Raw genomic sequence first — 24964 nt, 5'->3', positions numbered from 1 at the left:
TTCTTCCTTTACTTCTAACAGTCTTAATCTTTAGTTCATTCAAATATTGTCATAGCATTTGACTTCATTTCTTCTTTGTCCAATTGCAAAGAGTTCTTCAAGGCTTTAACAAGCCTCTTTTGTAAATCCAATAGGAAAAAAAAATATCCAGGTCACTCTCTTGTTCATCATTTGTATTTCCCTTTTACATTTTAAAACCTCAGCCAGTTTCTTTTGATTTAACGAATCATTCTTTTCTAAATCATTCTCTTGGCTGGTCAGCTGTAAATCCACTTTCAATACCATCTCTATCCTGTCAGATAAAATTTGTTCTACATCTGACATTTCTTTCAATAACAATCTTTTGGACATAGTCTATCCATAGAAGCAGACATCATTACTCACATTATTGATATTGTGGCTACTATTTTCTGATTCCACTCTTCAAAAGTCTCCTTCAGTATTTTTATCATCATAAAGTTTTGCGCCATCTTACAGGCCTGTATATATTTCCTCTGTCTAAAATCTTTAGTCCCCTCTAGTGTCCAGTTTTTGAAATCATGAAATTGCTTATCTATGTTACGTCATGTAAAAACCAAAACAGGATCTATTTCCCACAAGAAGCTGTTTGTTCTTTATAATTAATTCCAAAATCTTATTGTCAAAGTTTCAATACTCCAATTTTATCTGGACCCTTAGTCCATTTATAATTTTCTATGATCAAAATCTTATTTAGCTTTTTGCTGTTTATTTCAGATTCCTTAAAGTAGTTAATGAGCAATTTCTGAAAGTGATTAGAAAGTGAGGTTTGCGAACTAAGTGTCCTTCAAAAGACTCCACCGTGGTTGTGAGCAAGATGGCCGATCCCGTTGTCTCCCGGTGCTCAAACACACGGAAAACCGCTGTCCTGCAGTCTCCTCATGAGGAGCAGCCATCCAGAGCACACGTGGGCAATCTCCCGTCCTCTTCTTATCCAGAGAGGTTCCAAGGAACCAGTCTACTCACTGGTTCCTGGGTCTTTGCCACGGTCATCGGCTCGGCTTTCACAGAGCCATCTTCAGTTCACCATACTTCCCCCAGAAGTCCAGGTTTCTTATGATGTTCTGATTAACATGTTAGTCAGACTGGATGCAGTGCCAGCTAGCTGAATCCTCTGCTTGCTTCAACGTTGTACTCAGTGGAAACTTACTAACATTTCTCATCAAGCTGGAGTGAGGTATCAAGTGCTCCTCCGTTGATACCGTATCATTATACTCTTCAACATTTTCATTAAACAGTTGGGTGAAGAAGTAGAGGAAGTGCTTATCAAAACTGCAGAGGATACAGAATATTAGATCACTAATATCCTAGTAGAAATTCAAAATGAATTTGAAAGGTTAAAGAATAGACTGACTGAATAGAATGAATGTAATGATATTCAGCAAAGGATCGTTACCTTGTCGTGATGCTGGAGCTTGAGCACCTCAATGATGCCATGAGCTAAACCTTGAAGGGCCACCCAAGACGGGAAGGTCATAACAGAGAGGTCAGACGGGAAGGTCATGACAGAGAGGTCAGACTAAATGCGATCCCTGGGGAAGGTAATGGCAACCCACCCCAGTATTCTTGCCGTGAAAACTAAATGGATCAGTACAACCAGAGATATGTCGGTATACCATCGGAAGATGAGACCCCCAGGTCAGAAGATGGTCAAAATGCTACTGGGGAGGAACAGAGGATAGCGGCCGACGGTGCTGGTGGTGAACGGCGAATCCAATGTTCTAAGGATCAACACACCATTGGAACCTGGAATGTAAGATCTATAAGCCAGGGCAAATTGTATGTGGTTATTGGTGAGATGTCAAGATTAAAGATAGACATTTTGGGCATCAGTGAACTGAAATGGACTGGAATGGGCCACTTCACATCAAATGACCACCAGATCTACTACCGTGGACAGGAGGACCACAGAAGAAATGGAGTAGCCTTCATAATTCATAGTCAAGTGGCTAAAGCAGTGCTTGGATACAATCCAAAAAATGATAGAATGATCTCAATTCGAATTCAGGGCAAGCCATCTAACATCACAGTGATCCAAATATACGCGCCAACCACAGATGCTGAAGAAGCTGAAGTAGAGCAGTTCTATGAGGATCTGCAGCACCTACTGGACAACACGCCTAAAAGAGATGTTATTTTCATCACAGGAGACTGGAATGCTAAGGCGGGCAGTCAAATGACACCTGGAATTACAGGTAAGCATGGCCTGGGAGAACAAAACGAAGCAGGACATAGGCTGATAGAATTTTGCCAAGACAACTCACTCTTCATAACAAACACTCTCTTCCAACAACCTAAGAGACGGCTTTATACATGGACTTCACCAGATGGACAACACCGAAATCAGATTGACTACATCCTTTGCAGCCAAAGGTGGTGGACATCTATACAGTTGATAAAAACAAGACCTGGAGCTGACTGTAGTTCAGATCACGACTTCTTCTTGCACAATTTAGGACCAGACTAAAGAGATTAGGGAAGACCCACAGATCAGCTAGATATGAGCTTACTAATATTCCTAAGGAATATGCAGTGGAGGTGAAGAATAGATTTAAGGGACTGGACTTAGTAGATAGGGTCCCGGAAGTACTCTGTACAGAAGTTCGCAACATTGTTCAGGAGGTGGCAACAAAATACATCCCAAAGAAAGAGAAAACCAGGAAGGCAAAATGGCTGTCTGCTGAGACACTAGGAGTAGCCCAAGAAAGAAGGAAAGCAAAAGGCAACAGTGATAGGGGGAGATATGCCCAATTAAATGCAAAATTCCAGAGGTTAGCCAGAAGAGATAAGGAATTATTTTTAAACAAGCAAGGCGCGGAAGTGGAAGAAAACAATAGAATAGGAAGGACAAGAGACTTCTTCCAGAAAATTAGAAACATCGGAGGTAAATTCCAGGCCAAAATGGGTATGATCAAAAACAAAGATGGCAAGGACCTAACAGAAGAAGAAGAGATCAAGAAAAGGTGGCAAGAATATACCGAAGACCTGTATAGGAAGGATAACAATATTGGGGATAGCTTTGACGGTGTGGTCAGTGAGCTAGAGCCAGACATCCTGAAGAGTGAGGTTGAATGGGCCTTAAGAAGCATTGCTAATAACAAGGCAGCAGGAGACGATGGCATGAAGTCACGAAGTCACGAAGAGTCGGAAGCGACTAAACGAATAAACAACACACAACAATGATATTTTACTGAGAGAATGTGCTGCTCATTTTTAAAATATATTATGTAGCTATCTGAATCAAATTCTATAATTGGGATAAGGCATAAGGGATTTCTTTGGGCACTGCATTTTAAGAATGATTCAGAGAAATAGGAACAAATGGAAAGAAGAACAAATGAAGGACTGGAAAGTAAAAGAACACAAAGGGAACTGGATTTGTTTAGCTTTGAAACAGCTAACTGAGCATGAATATAATTGCGCCTTTCAAGTATCTGAAGAATTGTCAAACAGAAGAGAATCTAGACCTGTGTGCTGTCATTGCAGAGTGCAAGACATGGAATAATGGTCTTAAGTTCCGGGAAAGTCAGTTTTGATTGAAAGTTAAGAAAAACTTCCAAACAATAAGAAAAGTTCAACAGAGGGACCAATTATTGGTAGAGGTAGTGAAGTTCCCTTCACTGAATATATTCAAGGACAGGCTGGACAATCATCTCGTGGAGATACTTTAATTTGGATTCCCACTGTGAACAGATTGGATTGGATTAATGGCCTAAATGGCCTTTTCCAACTTCTGTAAGATACACACCCACCCACACATGCACACACCCCCTTAATATTATAACTGTGCCTTCCACATCTATTATGTTGTTGTAACTATTTTCCTCTGGGGAAATTGGAGAAGGAACTGTTTGATGACTTATAAGTGGAACGATTCTCTTTAATTCTACAGTTTTGATATTATAATTCTATTAATTAACCTTTTGTACTATCTGTGCCTATATTGCTTCAAGGTAGTATATGCAGCAGTAGGAATAGACATACATTCCATGTTAGTGTACAGAGTACCTAATTGTGCACTAAATCCCAAGGAGACATTGGTGTACAATTGTGCTAATTATTAATTTTACAAGGTATCTGCACCTGCATCTGCATCTGTATTTTTCATTGGTCCTAAGTGCATATATGGTTAATATATGGCTCAGATCATGTAACTCAATGAAAAGAGGAGCCTTATTGGGAAATGGTGCAGACCACACAGATGGAGGCCACCCACCTCTTTTGCCAAAGATTGCATGCAATTAACTATACCTTTCCAAACAAAATTAAGAGGGTATCCACTCATTTTCTAAATCTTTATCTCTCTTCATGTAATAAGTATCTTATTCTATGGACTTTTCAACTATGCCTGTGCTTATAATTCCTATAAATCTGTAATTTATTCGATGGGTTTCTTACCGTGTCTGTGAACCCCGTTTCCTCCTCTCCCCCTCTTCTTTCACCTCAGGCTTGAAGACCCCAGCTTTGGCTGCCTTGGTCGCTAACTAGCATTTTCTAGACCATGGGGCTGGGTATTGGTTCCCTCTGGCCTGAGTGGCTCCAGGGAGCAAATCTAGCTGGAAGGAGGAAAAGTTGGTTATCAGCTGCTAGCAACTGCCTTTCTAAGGTTGCTATTTGGCATCACACATAAAGTCCATTGCAAAGAATAGCAAACTGACCGTTCGTTTCAAACGATCGAGCCTCAGTTATTGTGAGATTGTATATTTAGCACAGTTCCCGTCCTTGAACGTTCTTTTGCTTTGCTTGTGTGCCAGGTAGTCACTGAGAATACTATTTTATTTTTTTTAATAAGAATTTTATTAGATTTCAGATAAAGATAAAAACTACAGAAAAACAAAAAAAAACCCTACAAAAAATAAAGAAAAAAACTAAGAGTGAAAACATAAGGATTTTTTTTTTTTTAAAGGTTACAGAAAGAGCAGACTTCCAACTTTTAACAGCAAGGATATACAACTATCTCCATAACCAATCCCTTACTTGATATTAGACTAAAATCACATTATTTCTATAAATCATTCCATTGACACAATATAAAAATCACTAAATACAATTGCTCCCTCCCCTTATGTTAAAAAAAGAAAAAGAAAATATATATATATAAACCTCCTAATCAACTTCTCCCCCAAAGATAACATTTATTTAATTTCTTCCTTCCTACTACTATTCTATACATTCCTGTCTAAAGATCAAACTAAAAAACATGTAAATTGTCTGCTATTATAATTAATAATACAACAATTATAATAATCTTAATCATATTAAACCTAAAATCAAACATTTATATACACACACACACAGTATAGATAAAGAAAAAGGTAAAGGTTTCCCCTGCACAGTCATGTCCGATATATACCTTAATCTTAATCCAAATCATTGAAGATAAGTAAAGTCAACCAAACCTTAAAAGCAATCCAGATAAATATTGTAAAACCCTTACCCCACTTCAAAATAAACCAAAGCATTTGCATATCTCCACAATACTGTAATGGTTGCCTATTCTAAAACACTATCAGACTCATGAGCAGGAATACAAAGATGTCTGATTTATTAAAGAATAGTATGCAGGATCACAGAGAAAGCTGAGAATGATGAAAGTGCGCCATATGCAAACTAAAAAACCCTTGGTGCAAATGAGATCCCTCCCCCCGTAGAATCTTCCCAAGTTCACAATCCCAGGTGCTCCTCTGATGGTCTGCGGGAAAAGTCCTTGAACGGAGAACATAACCCAAACACATTCCATTGTAATGAACACAGATACAGAGCTTGGTACATGGTTTCACAGCAGCTCCCTCCCCAACAGAAACGTGCGTCAGCGCCATGGCATGTGAAACGTTACGATGTATACTATACATTGAAACAGTGAACTTGACAAATACAGAACTTTTTTCATAAAGAGACCAAACAGCCCAACTGCCCCCCTTAAAAACTCCAACTTCTCTTCAGGAAACCTTCCATACATCATAACCCCTTCTTTTCTATGGCATTCCATCAGAAAGTCAAATTCACATATAGATTGCAGCTCGATCCTTCCATTTAATTTCTTCAACTCAACGAACCAATCTTCATCCAGCATTTCAACAGAAGCCTTGATCTCACTGTTAAAAGAGACATTTCTATCACTGTTAAGCTTTTCAATTTTTTCCATGACATCCCCAGCCAGATGTCACATTGTAAATCTCATGTTTTTCACAATATCCTGAATACCTTGCATAAAACCTTGATAGGAATCAGAAAGCATCTGTATAAATTCTCGGTGAAAGTTGGAAACAGTCTGATTGAAATCCATGTCTCATGCAGTAGATTATGGCGCCCCCTAGGTACTTAACCAATGAAAGTGGGAGATAATAGAAGAATTTCCGGAATGTGTTTACACAAGTGAAAGTAAGCTAACAGGCAGTTCCCCAGGGAAAGTAGCAGCAGAAAGCTGAAAGTTCAAAGCAGCAGATTCAGCATGTAGGAAAGTGCTAAAATCTTCAAATTGAGTACAAAAGTATTAACAGGGAGACAGTTACATAGTCTCAACCCTCCTTAATATTTGGATGGAAAGCAAAATCCAAAGCTTAAAAAGCTTCTTTTAAAAAAGAATTAATCTCAAAAATTCCATGGACTATATTGAGGAATAACAATATAATGAGTGGATAGCATTTCAGACCAAAGAACTCATGTTCTTCTTTAGAAAAAATCCCTGTAAATCTCTGTAGAAATTACTTTGCTGAATATGTGTAATCTGCAAAAGTTTTCCAATTGCCTAATATAATAAAGAATTGTTGTCAGACTACAATGCAAAGAAATAGCAGCGTTTAAAATAAAATATTTTAAAATGGCTATTGTGGCCGCATGATCCAAGCCCCACTTCTTTTGTACGTGTGTCCACATGGCACATGTGTACAGGGGTGGAGTAGCTTCTGTAGTGCCCCTGCATCTGCCATCTTAGCTTTTTTACACAACCCCCCCAGCAGATGCCATTGCAAGCAAACTAGTTTCATACTTGGAGAGTTTTTGACTTGCCAGCAGATGCATAGGTAAATGTAAGCCATTCAGCTTTTAGAAGAGTTGACCAGTCTTACATACAAGGTTATATGTTCTGTTAACTTTGTGATCCATCCTATGGAACACCAAGTTCAGAAACACACAGTGATCGGGTGGGTGGGTGGGTGGGTGATGGTGGTGGTGGTGGAGGATCTGTATTCTTAGTACATTGGAGCTGCACCACAGCAGCTCCCCAGATGTATGGCCAAACTGCTTGGAAGGAGCACAGTTGTCATTATTATGGAAATTTGGTTGATGTAAACCTCACAAGGAGATCTGAAATCCCCATGAACTGGCAGGCTGTTAATGCTTTATTTAAAGAGAAAAGGGAAAGGCCAAAGAGAAGAAGTAATCTATGGCTTTCTGCCTCCACATAAATAAGTCAGGGTTTGAGAAGCTGGCCTGTCAAGAGGGAATAATTCTTACTTTTAGTGTTTGAGGGCTATTGATGATGGATGAGATTTTTGAAAAGGAAATTTCAAATAAAGACAGGAAGAAGCCAGTAGCAGCAGAGCCCTGGGCGATGTTTACCTAATATATAATCCTATTTTGAACAGGTGATTATTTTTGCTCTCCTAAGGCCATATAAAAATTGCAGTAGTTACCTTCTCACTCTGGTTTCAAAAGGAAGAACCTCATACAAAAGGAATATTTGTTTGTGAAGTTTTTAACTGCATCCTCTATCTGCCAAGTACTAACATACAAAATAAAAGTAGGGATTATCTCTTTGTAGGCTACTTTGAGTTCCTTGGAAAAGGCACATATAAGTGCAGTGAATGAATGAATGCAAAATTATAGAATCCTAAAATTGCATGATAAAGCTAAGAAGCACAATATACTGTACAATAAAATTTGAAAACAACTTTAAAGCTGAAGATTACAGTAATACAAAATGATTACACTGCATGGAAATAAGATGAAACAGAATGGTCTGTAGTGTCCATCTGAAACAAAGTGAAGAGAAGGTCCTGGTTGCTCTATTCAAGTAACTTCAATAAAAACTGAAAATTATCTGCAGGTTCAAAAAACAATCGTTCTCGAAATATCTTGGCTACAAATCATTTTAAGCTTTTGTTCACTGTCAGATCAGATAAATTTTCAGAAAGATGGAGTTTTAAGTACTATCCCACTTAATCCTAATCCCAGGCTAGATTTATTTGGGGATCAACAGGACCTATGTCTTATCTGGTCAGTTTGTTCATAGTGCAGGTTTTCTCCATCTTTCTTTGTGATCACTTATAAAGGCATTTGGCCATACGATGCTAATTCCCATGCCCAAACTCCAAATGGTATTCCCCAGTGATATAGGGCAGAAAACAGAGACTCGGGGAATCAAGCCAGAAGCCAAATAGCTGACCAGAAGTTCCTCAGTACCATATTTGGGAAATGGTTAGCGTTAAACTCTCCATAAAAAGTTGTCCTTAAAACCCATATTAGCAAGTCATCCTGGAGGAACCACACTTTAGAATATCAAATGCCATAGGGATGTCTCCCCTATTCTGCTCCTGGTGTGGTTCATCTAGGGTGATAACCATGGTGATCAAAGCTGTTTGTGTTCCTAAACCTGGATCTGTGACCCAACCATCCTGCCCAGAAACTTATTCAAAGCTGCAGATTTGAAAGTGGCCAAAAATTGTCTGTGCTGATGGAAATGAAAGGTGACTTCAGTACAGGTCTTGTTATTGTATCCTTTAAAGGTGGTAGAATATATTCTCTTCAAAGAAAATGAGTAAGAATTTCCATTACCTATTCAGCTACAGAAACAAAAAGCCACATCTTTTTGTTCCATTCAGCCAACATGAAAGAGAAGTTACTGAAATTCCAGATTATGTCTCTCTTTCCCTTGTGTATTCAAGAAGCAGATATTCTTCTGAAATGCTTTTTTTATGCCTGAATGAAGATGTAGCATTGGCAATCAAGTGCCAATGCTTGATCCAAAGTAACAGGGCCTCCCTCAGTCCTTTCTTTCTGCACAAACCACATGGAATAAGAACGACATATGGAGGGAGGTCATATCTGCTGTCTCTGACCCTTCCCATCCATAAGTTGGGGCTGAAAGTTGATTGATGGCCTGTGTGAGTATATGTGCATGTTGCCTGCATCTTTTAACAGCTCAGGTTGTCTTACGGACATATAACTGAAACAGCAAAAGTACGATCACCACTCCGTGAAACATTATTAAAACAATAAACAGTTCAGTTGGCAAAAGAACACATTCTTTAAACAATCAGAACAATTAAACAGTGAAAGGTTTAAGTGATCAGTAGGAGGAGGCTCGTTTCAACCTACTCCTGTACTGACCTGACCAGGTTAAGTTCTGCTGAGGTCCTGCTTTAGAACACCCTTTACAAAACCTCGGTATTCAGTGAAAAAGAAGTGGGCTTCTCACAAATACTGACTCACCTCCCTCAGAACAATTGGGTGTGGAGCAAATTAAGATGATTGTCATGAGTAAGGATGGCGAGCAGGGGGTCCCATCCAGGCTGTAAAGCGCATGCGTAGCACTGAGGAATTAGGTAGCCATTCCAAGAGGCACAGATCGGGCCCGCCTTAACCTTCAGGGTTTATATGTCTGGGTTTTTCCCACGCTTCTTCAGTTTGTTAGGATTTTCCTGTTATGTAGCAGCAATAAAACACTAGAGACTTGTTCCTTGTCTCAGCATGGTTCCTGGCTGTTAGGACAATGATGCTTACAAAGAACCTTGTTTGTTTCTCCTTCCAAGGTGACGACCCTCGTAAACACAAGCAACAAAGGGCCATCGGGGAAGAAGAAAGGTCGATCCAAAAAAGCTCACGTCCTGGCAGCTTCGGTTGAACAAGCTACTCAGAACTTCTTGGAAAAAGGAGAGCAGATTGCAAAAGAAAGCCAGGACCTGAAGGACGAATTGGTGGCGGCAGTGGAGGATGTGCGCAAGCAAGGTGTGTCTCTGGGGAAGGGGCAGGAATCTGATTGCAGTTATCTGCAGGATGGTGGTGATAATTCTATGAACACGTCACACTTTGAATGCTGTCTAGGAGGCTTTGTGTGGTTCTTAATCCACTGGCAAGCTGCCTCGCTTCGGAATTGCTCTGTACGCCATCTCTCTTTACGTGAGTCTCACTAGCAGACCTGCTGGAGAATTTGGGGTGCTGTTTGTAAACCCACCGTTTGAAATGGGTGCTGCCAACCGTGGCATCATGTTGTTCCTCTCACGGGAACAGATTATATGAGTTACAGTTCTCCCTGTCAAATCTATTATCACAGTTGTCAGCTGTGGAAGAATAACTTTGGAACAATGTTTTACAGAGCGTAATCACGCTTTTCAACTTAGGTTTAATTATAGTCCCAGCAACATATTTCATGGCATCAATTAATGTGATTTACATATGCTTCAATTTATTCATTTGCTCTTGTTGACTGAAGTTCACTAGCTTTGAATGAGTAACGGAGCTCCTTTCAAAAGGAGAAAGGAGAATCCATTTACTAGTAATTATTACAAGCCTACCTTTTCTCTTGAAGCTTTTTTTTTACAGGTAGTCCTCATTTAGTGATGACAGTTGTGATTGGCAACTCAGTCATTAAGTGAAGCAGTCACTAAGTGAAACCGCATGTGCTTATGCTCTTACTTCAGCTTTCCTTTGCTTTACAGACCTGCAAAGGTCATAAATGCAAGGATTGGCTGCAAAAGTCCTTTTTCATCACCGTGGTAACTGCAAATGGTCACTAAATGAGGCAGCCACTAAATGAGGACTACCTGTATATGTCTTTGTGCTGGCAGGAAAAAAACAAAAAATAAAACAAAAATAGAGTAAATGTTGTGTAGTAAGACTGAAGATCCAGAGCACTAGCAGTCAAAAGAGGAAAGGGGGGAATACTTTATACTCCCAATTTTTAAAAAAAGAATCCTATAATTTGTCTATCTTGCAGTCTGATCCCATACAGACTGACTAATCAGAAAACATTTGTTACTGATAAACACAGCTCCTATTTTCTTATATTGAAAGTTGCTTCCAACTTTAAGATCTGGAAACAGCTGCATTAAAAATCTTCATTCAACTTTTCTTATTCCTCCTCCTTCCCCTCCTTGTTTCTGTTGGACTGATAGCAACCACTGGGTATAGAGAACTTGCTAAATTTAACTGTGTCCCTATGGGGTTTGTATCAATGTATCTGTAATCAGATTTTACTGGGAAAAATATTTATAGCCAGTTCTAACAATTTGCTATCTGTTTCAATTGTTATTCAAGTTTGCCAGGATTCATTCTGTGAATATTATGTGCTAAATGTCACTCTATGCAAATATTCCGTTGTTAGTCTTCTCAGGCCCTCTCCAAATCCATTAATTATTTTACAGCTCTCAGAAAATAGAGATTGTGGAAGGCATTATATTCTCTGTTCCTGGGTGATATGAAGCACTTGAGATGAATGAACAGACCCTGTGTGGGACCTTAGAAGATACGTTGCTTTTTACCTTTTGCAGTAATATTTGAAATAATCTGAAGCAGTGAGCAGCAAGCAGGCTTTAAAGGTTGTTGATACATAAGGGAAAGTAAAAACTTAGCTGTGTATATCTCAGTTTATCACCTGCCTTCTTAAATTAATGTACTGTCTTCTACCATAATTTTTAATGTTAACTAAATTAATATAGTTATTAGAAGTTAACTTCTGAAGTAGGGCATGTATCAAATTCAGCCAAACCCTGAATTCAGTCCGATTTCAACTAAATCTATCCTTGAACTAAATCTTCGCAGTGAAATTCCTATGGAGGTCTGAAATGGAAGTGCAGAGCTTTGGTCTGATTCAGGACTTCATAGTGATGGAGAAGGGCAGGTCTGTGTCTGCAGAAACAGCTATTTTGTTTTCATTTTTCTGTTAAAATGCCAGGATAGGGACAGGGGAAAGAAAGGCCTTTCTCATCACAGGGATTGGCTCATACACTGCAGGTAGTGTGTTGGCAAATGAATCACCGTCTTGTTGTGGTCTGTGGTCGGTCTGTCTGCCTGTCCCATCCAAATCCATCCCTTCCTCCTTCCTTATCCTCTGTTCTCCTCTCAAACTTGCAGCTGACCTCCTGACCCTAATAGATGGGACATGGCTGTAAGAGGCTTTGGTGGGGTCCTTTGCCTATGAGCACAAAGGGGAGATACAAAATGGAAAGATCCCGATGAGCTGCAACACATTTGTTCATTAGGAAGAGCCACAGGAAATCACAAACATTTTCCACTTGACAATTCTGCTTGCAATTCACTGGAAAGCGGGAAGATGTATGAGCATAGATAGGGCAGATATCCCCTCACTGCTCAGAAATTCACTGACAGTGTCCACAAAGTGATTTAATTATCTTATATACCGTTCCAAAATGTGTAAAGATTCCCATTCCCCCCACACCTTCACTTTCTTCCTCAGGGTCTCCCTGTGTCTATGAGTGGGGCTGTGTGTTAAAACCCTTCCAGGGCTGAAGATATTTGTATGCTTGTGCAAGGCAATGGCCATCTATCTACTCTGTCAGTTTTCTTTCAACGGCTGCACTAGCAGCAGCTTTAGGAATATTTTCTGTCCCTTGCAGGATTTTCTCTGGTTTAGGATTTCAGTGCGGTTAATCTGTACAATGTTCCTTTATGCCATTCTGTTCAACTTCTTGGATGAGTAGTGGTTAAAGTCCAGAAGTCAGTTCATGTGAACAGTGTTGACTTTGGGGCAGTGGCTGCTGGCGGTCTGTTTCATCAGGGCATCAGGTAGAGGAGTAAGCTTCCATTTCCAGATGGGCATTATCTTGTGGCATCTGGATGAATGTTTCCCATACCCTGGAAGCCACCACGGAAATGTGTTTATCTGCTTGCTAAACAGTCCTGTTCTCTTTTATTGCCTGAGCTTATAACAAAGTCTTTAGCCACCATGTAGCCACATTCAGGTTGGCTGGCTTCTGTTGCTGTCAGCTGCTGCTCTGAACTGCTGCTGAAGAGTTTCTTAGTCTGCATTGGGAGCTGGGGGTGGCGGCGGCGGCGGCGAAGGAAGGTGCTTGATAAGCTGTAGGCTCTCAGCATCTCTGCTGGGGTAGCGAGGCTGCTGGGTTCTGCTTCTTCTCTGAGCTTGGCTGTTGTTGGTTTGCTGAAGTCTAAGTCTGCTCCTCCTTCACTGTCAGTTGCCTGCTAAGCTGCAGTTTATCCTGAGGGCTGCAAATTCTTCCTCCCTGTTCTCCCACAGGACACAATCTCCAATCTACACCCACACACTCAGGTGCTGTCAGCATTTTCCTTTTATAATTGGAAACCAGGTACGGTCCAGTGCTCTTCAGGTTGTCTTAGCGGGATCTCAGGGGAGTCTCAGGGAAGAAAACAAAGGGAAGGAAGAGTTCATGCTGGGCATTGCAGGGCTTTCCTTCTACATTTCTCATCTGGTTGCTTTCACAGCTGTACCTTCTCAGATTTACATAATAGTCTTAAAGACCATCTCAGCCTCTCTGAGATTCATTTCATGAGTAGAACCACTGGATGGTGGTTCTCAACATATTCTCAGCAGGGGTGATGCTGACAGTCAACTTGTTTGTGAACAGAGACGATACTGTGTCCAAGATATTGTGTGAAAGTAGGGCACAGGGTGCATTTTTGTACTGCTCATGATAAGATTTTCCAAAGATTGCTGTGGCTCACCTCCATGAATCCTGATTAACCACCGGGGGGCCAAGATAGTCATGGTATTTGAATCTCTTCTTCAGTTTTCACAGGACCTAGTTCAGGCAAGAAGCTTGACAAGATCTCCTTTAAAACTGAGACCAGATTTGCCATCCAAATCTGCAGTCCTTGAGATTCCCAGCTTGTTTCCTGGATGAGGGGAACTGGAGAATATTGTCATGGCTTTGCCCATCAATCTCCATTTAGGTCTTATGCATCTGATTCAGTTTTTGTCTCGTGTTTTGTGGCTACTTGACCAACTAATCTAGTTACCCACCTGCTGCAAGTAATTTTTCTGTTCCTTCTATTTCTGATGATTATGGGAACTTCCATTGTCTTCCTTAAACGTGTAATGGTTGCCTATTCTAAAACACCATCAGACTCATGAGCAGGAATGCAAAGATGTCTGATTTATTAAAGAACAGTATGCAGGATCACAGAGAAAGCTGAGAATGATGAAAGCGCGCCAAATGCAAACTAAAAACCCTTGGTGCAAATGAGATCCCTCCCCCCCGTAGAATCTTTTCAAGTCCACATCCACAGGTGCTCCTAATGGCTTCTGATGGTCTGCGGGAAAAGGCCTTGAGCGGAGAAGATAACCCAAACACATTCCATTCCCCTGATTCCACATACAGAGCTTGGCACAAGGTCTCACAGCAGCTCCCTCCCAAACAGAAACGCGCATCAGCGCCATGGCATGGGAAACGTTACGACGTATGAACTACATTGAATCAGTGAACATGACAAAACGTCTGTTTGGTGGCAATTTCAACATTCCATGCCACAGCTTATACCCCTTTGCTGTGAATTTCCTCAAGGAACTGCATAATATGCATCCGTCTGTCACACCTCCTATCCTCCTTAAGGTTTCTCTCATGTTCTGACATTTTCATTAATACTGTTTGAACCTTTGGCTACTTAATGCAAGGTTGTCCTTCTCCTAGCAATCACCTCGTTGAAAAGAGAGGGAGAACATTATGCATTTCAACAGGATGAATTCAATTTCACAAACACTTTGCTATGCAGGCAGGGTCAATTCCACAAAGACAAAGTACTTCTTCAGACAAAATTTATCATCATCATCATCTTCATCATCATCATCATCATCATGTTTCTTATGGTTCTCCACTCCAAAAGATTTTGGGTAGCATATAACAGCAAAATATACAATTAATAAAACAGTTAAATACAGAACAAAACAGAACCTCCTGGACTAAAGAGCAACTACTACCACCACTACCACTACCACTAACTATGAGAGGGGCTTCACAGACACATTACCCCAGGCCTGGGAAGTGAACCAGGTATTATTTTTTAATAAGAACTTTACTAATTTTCAAAGTATGATTAAAATACAAAATTTAGAATATAGATATGCTAGAATATAGGACTAAAGAAAAAAGAAGAAAAAGCTATAAAAGTGCAAAACAGACAGAAAACAGAAACAGAAAGTGACTTCCGACCTTCTCCAATACAGATATAAATGCATTTACAAATATAATTTCTTACCATTAGTTAAACCTTAGTAAAATTATTTCTATCAAAACAAACCATTTAATCACTAAAACCCAAAATCAAAGCTTCATTTTTTTCTGACACAAGCAAGTAGACTAAAAGTGGTTGCCAAGTAAAAATAAATCCAGAAACAGTATTTTCTCTTATCAACGCTGTTAACTTGGCCATTTGGGCCAGCTCCATCAGTTTAATCAGCCATTCCTCCACTGTAGGAATTTGTGGATCTTTCCATTGTTGTGCATATAAGAGTCTTCCTACTGTAATCATATATAAAAGCAAAGTCCCATGTTGTTTCTCAAGCTGCTTCTCAATCAAACGCAAAAGGAACAGTTCTAGGGTTTTTTTTTTGTATGTCCACTTTAAGAATCTTTTGAATATTAGCACATACTTGATCCCAGTATTTTTTACCCTTCTTAAAGTCTACCAGAGATGATAAAAAGTTCCTTCACCAAGAGAACATTTCCAACAAACATTCGTTACTCCATTACACATTTTTGACAATTTATCAGGAGTTAAATACCAACGATACATCATTTTATAAGAATTCTCTTTTAAGTTATAATTCAAAGTAAATATCAAACCTTTGTTCCACATGTTTTCCCATTGCTCCAACATAATATTGCATCCAAAATTCTTAGCCCATTTAATCATACATTTTTAAACACGTTCGTCTTCTAAATTCATCTGTAACAACATTTTATACATCTTTGTGATAACATGTTCATAATTTATACAGAGTTCCATTTCGAATTGAGTTGTTTCACTGACAAATCTAAAATTCTTTTCATCCACTTTAAAACATTCTGACAGCTGCACATATGTGAACCAATGACATGTAAAACCTTCCAACTCTAACAGTTCCCTTGTTTTAAGCTTCAGTTCACCCTCTTCGAAGTTTAAAGATCTTAACCAACTTGTTCCTCCCACATTTTCTCTTCTAACGAATGCTTCATGAGGTGACAACCATAATGGTACATTAGGAGACAGTCTTGCTTTATATTTATTCCAAACCCTCATTATGGCACTCCTAACAGGAAGTGAACCAGGTCTTAAGGGCCTTCCAAAACCCCAGGACAGTGGGTGCCATACATAGTGGCCTTCAGGGACCTGGCAGTAGAGTTCCCCAGACTTATGGTTCTGGTGGACTTCAACCTGCCGTCCCTGGGGCGTGCCTCGAAGGTGGCTCGGGAGTTCGTGGTTACCATGGCAGTCATGGGCCTGTCCCAGATGATTCGGGACCTGACTCGAGACAGTGGCCTCACCGCAGACTTGGTTTTCTTGTCAGAGCAGTGGCAATGTGATCTGAGGGGAGAGTTACAGATGTCCCTGTTGTCATGGTCAGATCATGCCCTGGTGGCCCTGAGATTCTCTTGTGCTGCCCCCTTCCGCAGGGAGGCAGGACCCATTCGATTGCTCTGCCCCTGGTGACTGATGGACCCAGCAGGGTTCCAGAGGGAGCTGGGGGTTATACCTGTCCATCTGCAGCATGGTCCAGAGGAGGACCTGGCTGCGGCCTGGAATAGGGAGGTGGCAGGGGCGTTGGACAGGATAGTGCCTGTGCAGCCTCTCTTGGCCCATCGAACCCTGATACTCCCTGTGGTTTATGGAAGAGCTGAGGGTTCTGAGACACCTAGAGAGCTGCTGGAGGAAGACAGAGCCCAAATCTGACTGAACACAGGTTAGAGCCGCTATTAAGGCCTACCTTGTGGCGGTAAGAGCAGCGGAGCGTCAGTATTTCTCCGTTCTTACCATGTCCGCAGAATGCCTCCCAATGGCCCTGTTTAAAATTACTCGATCTCTTTTGGGGAAGGGTGTGTCCTGACTAAGCAAGGACCATGCCGAGACGAGGAGAAAGTCTCAAGTGTTTTATTACTGCTATTGCAGACAGAAAATCCTACCAAACTGAAGAAGCGTGGGAAAACCCAGACAGATAAACCCCAAAACTCAAGGCGGGTCTGTTCTGGGTTTCTTTGAATGACAGCTCAAAGTCTCTAAACTACGCATGCGCTTTCCTGCCTGGATAGGGGCCTCCTCCTGCTCACCATCCGTACTCAGGACAGGGTGCCCCGGTGACCTATCTTCAGGGACATGCAGAGGAATTAGCTGAGCATCTGCAGGACAAAATCACTTGGATCTGTTCTAAGTTGGACTCCAAGCACGAGGCGGGGTCTGTGGAGATGCCGAGGGAACGGATCTACCTTGTTATCTGGGAGCAGTTTGACCCTGTTGGGCCTAGGGAATGATCAGATAAAAGGAAAGGAAGTCCACGAGGGGATAGCAGTCTAAAGAGGAAACTTAGGGAAGTCCCACCCTGACCACTCAAGTGATAAATAGGGAGGGCAGGAGACACGTACTTTCAGACTTGCAAGAGTCTGTTGATGTAGCCTCACCATAAAGTGGAATTAGTTTATCTAGTTGTGTTTCCGGTCTGGTTTACCTGGAAGGGCTGACAAGTTGTGAGGTGACCAGGATGTGAGTGACCATCTGAAATGTCTTCTAGTCAAGGAAAAGATGCAGCTGGTACACAAGATTAACCTGTGCAGAGGCCCTCCTGGCCCCTGCTGCCACTTGCTTGTCAAGCAGTAGCTGTGAGTCCAGGAGGACCCCCAAGTTGCACCCTAGTCTCAAATCGGAAATGCAACATCATCCAAGACCAACAATGAAAATGTCCCCAATGAATTATACCTCCTATCCTTTTTCTTTCTCTGTTATCTCATCTCAAACAATCCTTGACATTATTGGACATTACAGGCATGCACTGGCCTTTCACGTGGACTGGTCTTGGTCTTTTACCATCATCTGGATGCCTGAGCACACTCTGGTGTTTCCTTTGGACGTACACAGCTTTCCTCCATCATCTGCTTGTATGGGCACCTTTACCTGAGTGAACTTGCTAAGTAACTGAGGTTTGTTGAGTGATGCACTGGCGTTTCTCTCTGAATGTACCTGTGCTTATTGACATCTCTCTTCCTGGCCTATTTAAGCAGCCTCAGGGATATGAAGGGAGAATTAGGAATCTTCTGTACAGATACGCTAGAAAGCATCTCCAGCTCCTGAGGCCTGCAAGGTTCTCAGCACAAGTTCTGGAAAGGCATATGCCCTGCACGTGGGAATGCAGAGATTTCCATTCAAAGGAGCATATTTCCATTCTCCTGGAATGGAGATGTCAAAAATAATTTTAAAATAGTTACCACCTTTTGTTTTTTTCTGTGTCTTGTCTGGGATTTGACTTTACCCAAACCACAGTAGCCTCTTTTCTAAAGGACTGGCTCAGGCCCTGAACAAAATCTGAACAGAACCATTTTCACCCCTGGGTCTCCTGATGCTTTTCTCCATTCTGTGCAGTTGCTGCTAACTTTTTGGGATGCTTTGTCAGTGCCTGTAAAATATTGCGTTCTTAAGCATTACAGATGCGACCTGTTCTGGGAAGTGCACTTTTTCAATTATTAAATATTATTATCTACCTTTGTTGTTTATTCGTTCAGTTGCTTCCGACTCTTCGTGACTTCATGGACCAGCCCACGCCAGAGCTTCCTGTCGGTCGTCAACACCCCCAGCTCTCCCAGGGACGAGTCCGTCCCCTCTAGAATATCTTCCGTCCATCTTGCCCTTGGTCGGCTCCTCTTCCTTTTGCCCTCCACTCTCCCAAGCATCAGCATCTTCTCCAGGGTGTCCTGTCTTCTCATGATGTGGCCAAAGTACTTCAGTTTTGCCTTTAATATCATTCCCTCCAGTGAGCAGTCTGGCTTTATTTCCTGGAGGATGGACTGGTTGGATCTTCTTGCAGTCCAAGGCACTCTCAGAATTTTCCTCCAGCACCACAATTCAAAAGCATCGATCTTCCTTCTCTCAGCCTTCCTTATGGTCCAGCTCTCGCAGCCATATGTTACTACGGGGAACACCATTGCTTTAACTATGCGGACCTTTGTTGTCAGTGCGATGTCTCTGCTCTTAATTATCTACCTTAGCAGTCAATTATTTTAGATTGTCTAAGTATTTTTATTGCTTATGAAATGGGCAATAACTAGATTTCTACCAGGAAACTCAGAAGCATTCTTATCAGTAGCTCATTGGTATTATTTCCAAATTTTACTCTGCTAGGATTTCCTGACTTTTGGAGAATAGAGGGCACATATTTACTACTTCTGGTGTGCACTTGTTCATATATATAGTTCAGAACTTAGGCATTCACCATATATATCATTTTTTAAAATCTTAAATCATGTCTTTTTTCTTCTGATTTCAATTAGGCATTTTTATCCTTCCTCCCCCCCTCCCCTTGACAGTGTCTTCAGATTTCTTTCTCCTATCTAAATGTTATACATATTTTCACCCTTCTCATGGTGTTTGCATTGCACTGAAGAAAGTGACTACCTCTGTTAGTTTAAACAGTGTTCATCTTATTGTGACCCTGGATCATCACAGATGCAGTTAGAAGTGGCATTGATACATTGGTTGCAGAGGTTTTCTGTTGTGGCTTCCTTCTAAAATTTCTGTCTCATATCTGCACTATAACTATAACTCAGCTGTGCTTACTAAGGACACAGTTATTACATTCTACTTCTGCAAGAAATGAGATTGCTTAGCTCATGTCTCTGTCAAGGGAGAACTTAACCACCATAATGGGTTATAACAACTTCTCCAAGTTCAGCTTTCCTTTTGTTGAAGCAACATAGCACAATTATAATTCAGAGGCCCCTGCCTGCTGTTAGGCAGTGATATATGACATAGGTGGTTGAGTTTGCACATTGAATAAACAACAGTTTTATTTTATAATTCTGTTATATTATTTTTATTCTGTTTTTAAGTATTGTTAGCCACCCAAAGTCATGCATTTGAGATGGGCAGCCATATAAATTTAATAAAATAAAACAAAATAAACAGTTGGATGAACTTGAATGCTAAGCTATTGAACATAGTTTATAGGTCACAAAGACAGGATTCATATCACATACTAAGCCAAAATCCAACAAACCACATTATGGCTGAATTAATGGATAAACTCAACCATCTTTATTTTTGTTTTAGTTTTACAGCTATTAGACTTCTGGACTACCAGTCAATGATCTGACATTATAAGCAGAGAAATGTAAGTTATAAGATGCTTAAACTATAGCGTTGAACATGCAGCCTGTATGGATTTTCAGCTTTTTTGATCTGGCATTTTCTTATGTTTTAACTTTTGTGCGTGCAGACTTAGATGCATAGCCTAAATGGTCAGGTTCTGTCACTTCTTACCCACCAATATTTCTTTTAAATCCTGATCTTATCAGTTGCTGTTCTCAATTTTTCAATCTTAAGTTTAAAACTTTATCAGATAAATCCAATTCATGTGATTATATGAAACAGTATGTGAGGAAGTGAAAAAAGAGCTACAGCCCAATTGTAGCATTGGTTACAATTTCCCATGCTTAAGAGACCCAGAGTTAGATGCAGCACAAGGTCTGAGTCCTACCACTGTACTTGAGTCCAGAAGCCAGAGGTAATGTCTTGTAATGTCTGAGCAAAATTTCCCTAGCAGGCAGCGTCCTCATTACCCAAAGCCTCAGGGTTGACCTGAAGTCCAAAGAGTGATAGCTTCTTAAGGCTTTGTACTTTAACCCCGGAAACCAACAAATTAAGATCAGTTTCTTTTCATGGCAGTTACTCTGCTCCTTTGGAGTTGCCCGGCAGTGTGAAATACTTGCCTTTGATCACTTTTAATTTTGAAATCCTGATAATGACTTAGACCTATTTGTCCTCTTCTTCAATCCATCTGTCCCCTTCTTTTTAACACGATTGCATTTCAGCAGGATAATTTGACAGATTATCCATTGTGGATACATGTTCGCATATATCTAGGGATGAGCAAGTGGAATTTTTAAATCTGTGCAAGGCAAATTTTAGGAATATGTGAATTATAGTATCTTGGACCTTTTAGTCTACATTTGAGATCCTAATAAAGTTTATACTTTTAGTTCTAAGTGAACAGTATTGATTTTTGATAAAACAAAGGGAAAATATCCTCTTCTTTAAAGTGACAAAAACTAACACAATTTTTCTGTCTTCCTCACAGTTCCTTGAAGGAGTAATAGCATATATAAAAATAATAGTCTGACTTTGCTGTGTTATCTGACTGCTTGACTATTTTGATTGTTGTGTTCTTAAAGCATTAATGCATTATGCATCCCTTGATAAGAGGTTATCTATATTGCATTAACATAAGCTGCAGTGAAATTCAGATTTTTTTTTTATCAGCAGCCAAAATGTCAAATATTAAACTTTTACAGAACGCAAGAATAGGTCAATGCTGGTTGCAATTTATTACACTTCTGCATGTTTTTCTTTTAATCTAATACCTCTTATTTTTATACTGATAAGCAGAAGAATGGATGAGCTTTATGCAAGCTGGCATTTGGTGAAAAATCGAACTCTGCTGAAAAATGAGCCATGTGCCGTTTTGGAACAGACTGTTATTTATTAACTATAACTATTGTTGAGACCCAGTTTGTAGTGGTTAAAGGCACTGGACTAGAAACCAGGAGATTGCGAGTTCTAGTTCTGCCTTAGGCACAAAGCCAGCTGGGTAACTGTGGGCCAGTTCTTTTCTCACAGTCCTAGGAAGGAGGCAATGGCAAACCATTTCCAAAAAACCTTGCCAAGAAAACTACAGGGACCTGATTATATAGTTGTTAGGAGTCAAGACTGACTCAAAAGCACAAAAGAAAAAAAAAAGTTATATATTATTTAGTATCAACATTTATATATTGTTTCTGGAGCTCCCATTCATGCCCAGAGAGTAGATTGGGTGCTCTTTGCACGCGAACCTTCTGATCTATAATAGTCCTTATCATCATCGTTCATTTATTTTATATAGGAGTAAAGGGGGTAAGAGAACAAAATGAAGCAGGACATAGGCTGATAGAATTTTGCCAAGACAACTCACTCAGATCGACTACATCCTTTGCAGCCAAAGGTGGTGGACATCTATACAGTAGGTAAAAACAAGACCTGGAGCTGACTGTAGTTCAGATCACGAACTTCTTATTGCACAATTTAGGATCAGACTAAAGAGATTAGGGAAGACCCACAGATCAGCTAGATATGAGCTCACTAATATTCCTAAGGAATATGCGGTGGAGGTGAAGAATCGATTTAAGGGACTGGACATAATAGATAGGATCCTGGAAGAACTCTGGACAGAAGTTCGCAACAATGTTCAGGAGGCGACAACAAAATACATCCCAAAGAAAGAGAAAACCAGGAAGGCAAAATGGCTGTCTGCTGAGACGCTAGAAGTAGCCCAAGAAAGAAGGAAAGCAAAAGGCAACAGTGATAGGGGGAGATATGCCCAATTAAATGCAAAATTCCAGAGGTTAGCCAGAAGAGATAAGGAATTATTTTTAACCAAGCAATGCGCAGAAGTGGAAGAAGACAATAGAATAGGAAGGACAAGAGACCTCTTCCAGAAAATTAGAAACATCGGAGGTAAGTTCCAAGCAAAAGTGGGCATGATCAAAAACAAAGATGGCAAGGACCTAACAGAAGAAGAAGAGATCAAGAAAAGGTGGCAAGAATATACAGAAGACCTGTATAGGAAGGATAACAATATTGGGGATAGCTTTGATGGTGTGGTCAGTGAGCCAGACATCCTGAAGAGTGAGGTTGAATGGGCCTTAAGAAGCATTGCTAATAACAAGGCAGCAGGAGATGATGGCATCCCAGCTGAACTGTTCAAAATCTTGCAAGATGATGCTGTCAAGGTAATGCATGCTATATGCCAGCAAATTTGGAAAACACAAGAATGGCCATCAGATTGGAAAAAATCAACTTATATCCCCATACCAAAAAAGGGGAACACTAAAGAATGTTCAAACTATCGAACAGTGGCACTCATCTCACATGCCAGTAAGGTAATGCTCAAGATCCTGCAAGGTAGACTTCAGCAATTTATGGAGCAAGAATTGCCAGATGTACAAGCTGGATTTAGAAAAGGCAGAGGAACTAGAGACCAAATTGCCAATATCCGCTGGATAATGGAAAAAGCCAGGGAGTTTCAGAAAAACATCTATTTCTGTTTTATTGACTATTCTAAAGCCTTTGACTGTGTGGACCATAACAAATTGTGGCAAGTTCTTAGTGGTATGGGGATACTAAGTCATCTTGTCTGCCTCCTGAAGAATCTGTATAACGACCAAGTAGCAACAGTAAGAACAGACCACGGAACAACGGACTGGTTTAAGATTGGGAAAGGAGTACGGCAGGGCTGTATACTCTCACCCTACCTATTCAACCTGTACGCAGAACACATCATGTGACATGCTGGGCTTGAGGAATTCAAGGCTGGAGTTAAAATTGCTGGAAGAAACATTAACAATCTCAGATATGCAGATGATAGCACTTTGTTGGCTGAAAGCGAAGAGGAACTGAGGAGCCTTATGATGAAGGTGAAAGAAGAAAGTGCAAAAGCTGGCTTGCAGCTAAACCTCAAAAAAACCAAGATTATGGCAACCAGCATGATTGATAACTGGCAAATAGAGAGAGAAAATGTAGAAGCAGTGAAAGACTTTGTATTCCTAGGTGCAAAGATTACTGCAGATGCTGACTGCAGTCAGGAGATCAGAAGACGCTTAATCCTTGGGAGAAGAGCAATGACAAATCTCAATAAAATAGTTAAGAGCAGAGACATCACACTGACAACAAAGGCCCGCATAGTTAAAGCAATGGTGTTCCCCCTAGTAACATATGGCTGCGAGAGCTGGACCATAAGGAAGGCTGAGCGAAGGAAGATCGATGCTTTTGAACTGTGGTGTTGGAGGAAAATTCTGAGAGTGCCTTGGACTGCCAGAAGATCCAACCAGTCCATCCTCCAGGAAATCAAGCCAGACTGCTCACTTGAGGGAATGATATTAAAGGCAAAACTGAACTACTTTGGTCACATCATGAGAAGACAGGACACCCTTGAGAAGATGCTGATGCTAGGGAGAGTGGAAGGCAAAAGGAAGAGGGGCCGACCAAGGGCAAGGTGGATGGATGATATTCTAGAGGTGACGGAATCGTCCCTGAGGGAGCTGGGGGTGTTGACGACCGACAGGAAGCTCTGGCGTGGGCTGGTCCATGAAGTCACGAAGAGTCGGAAGCGACTGAACGAATAAACAACAAAGGGGGTAAATTGGCCTGATGGACAAAATTTCACAATGTGACATATACAGAATAAAAATCTGGTTTTATAGCAAGGTGACATTTGCTAGGCACCGCATATAAGGTTGATAGCTTTGTGGCTGAAAGACGATAAAGTTCTGCATCCTTCTTCAAGTTCTCCAGGGAAAGACAGCAGTTACAATAATTAAAATCTATAGATTTAATGTATTCATTTAATAGCCTTTGTCTTATGTGAAGCTGTGGGTGATTGGTTCTAAAATGTTTAATAGCCTTAGGAAAGCCAGTGTGCTATACAGTCTTTAAGTGACATTGATGTTTTTGTGATTCTAAAGCTACTCAGTCATAATGAGCTTTTTAATACACAACAGTAGGTTTACTGAACATTGTGAGAGAGAGAGCTGTGGTATTACCCTTGCCCACTTTCAAAAAATTGTATAGCATTAAGAGTCACTTGAGACAAATAGATGGAAGCTATTTAAAGGAAGCTAATGAAGCTGCTTAGAATTTAGAAAGTTAGAGTGGGAGTGTGAATCACTGTCAGAAGAATTGCTAATCACTGTTATTTAAAGAAGTGGTGTACCTCAGGCTTCATTAAATATAAAGTGTTGGC

General features: G+C 40.6%; 1 protein-coding gene across 2 annotated transcripts in view; it reads left to right on the top strand.

Moving 5' to 3' along the window:
- Positions 1 to 24964, top strand: part of CTNNA2 (catenin alpha 2) — a 586207-nt gene that overhangs the window by 109953 nt on the left and 451290 nt on the right. For both annotated transcript variants that reach the window (XM_063310026.1, XM_063310025.1), the window contains exon 3: positions 9771 to 9966. In XM_063310026.1, the coding sequence (XP_063166096.1) occupies positions 9771 to 9966 (196 nt within the window). The remainder of the gene's footprint in view (positions 1 to 9770; positions 9967 to 24964) is intronic.

Source organism: Candoia aspera, chromosome 8 (genome assembly GCF_035149785.1).
Source record: "Candoia aspera isolate rCanAsp1 chromosome 8, rCanAsp1.hap2, whole genome shotgun sequence".
Taxonomy (NCBI): Eukaryota; Metazoa; Chordata; class Lepidosauria; order Squamata; family Boidae; genus Candoia; species Candoia aspera.
Note: the sequence above shows the minus strand (reverse complement) of the source record. Positions and strands in the feature narration are given on the sequence as shown.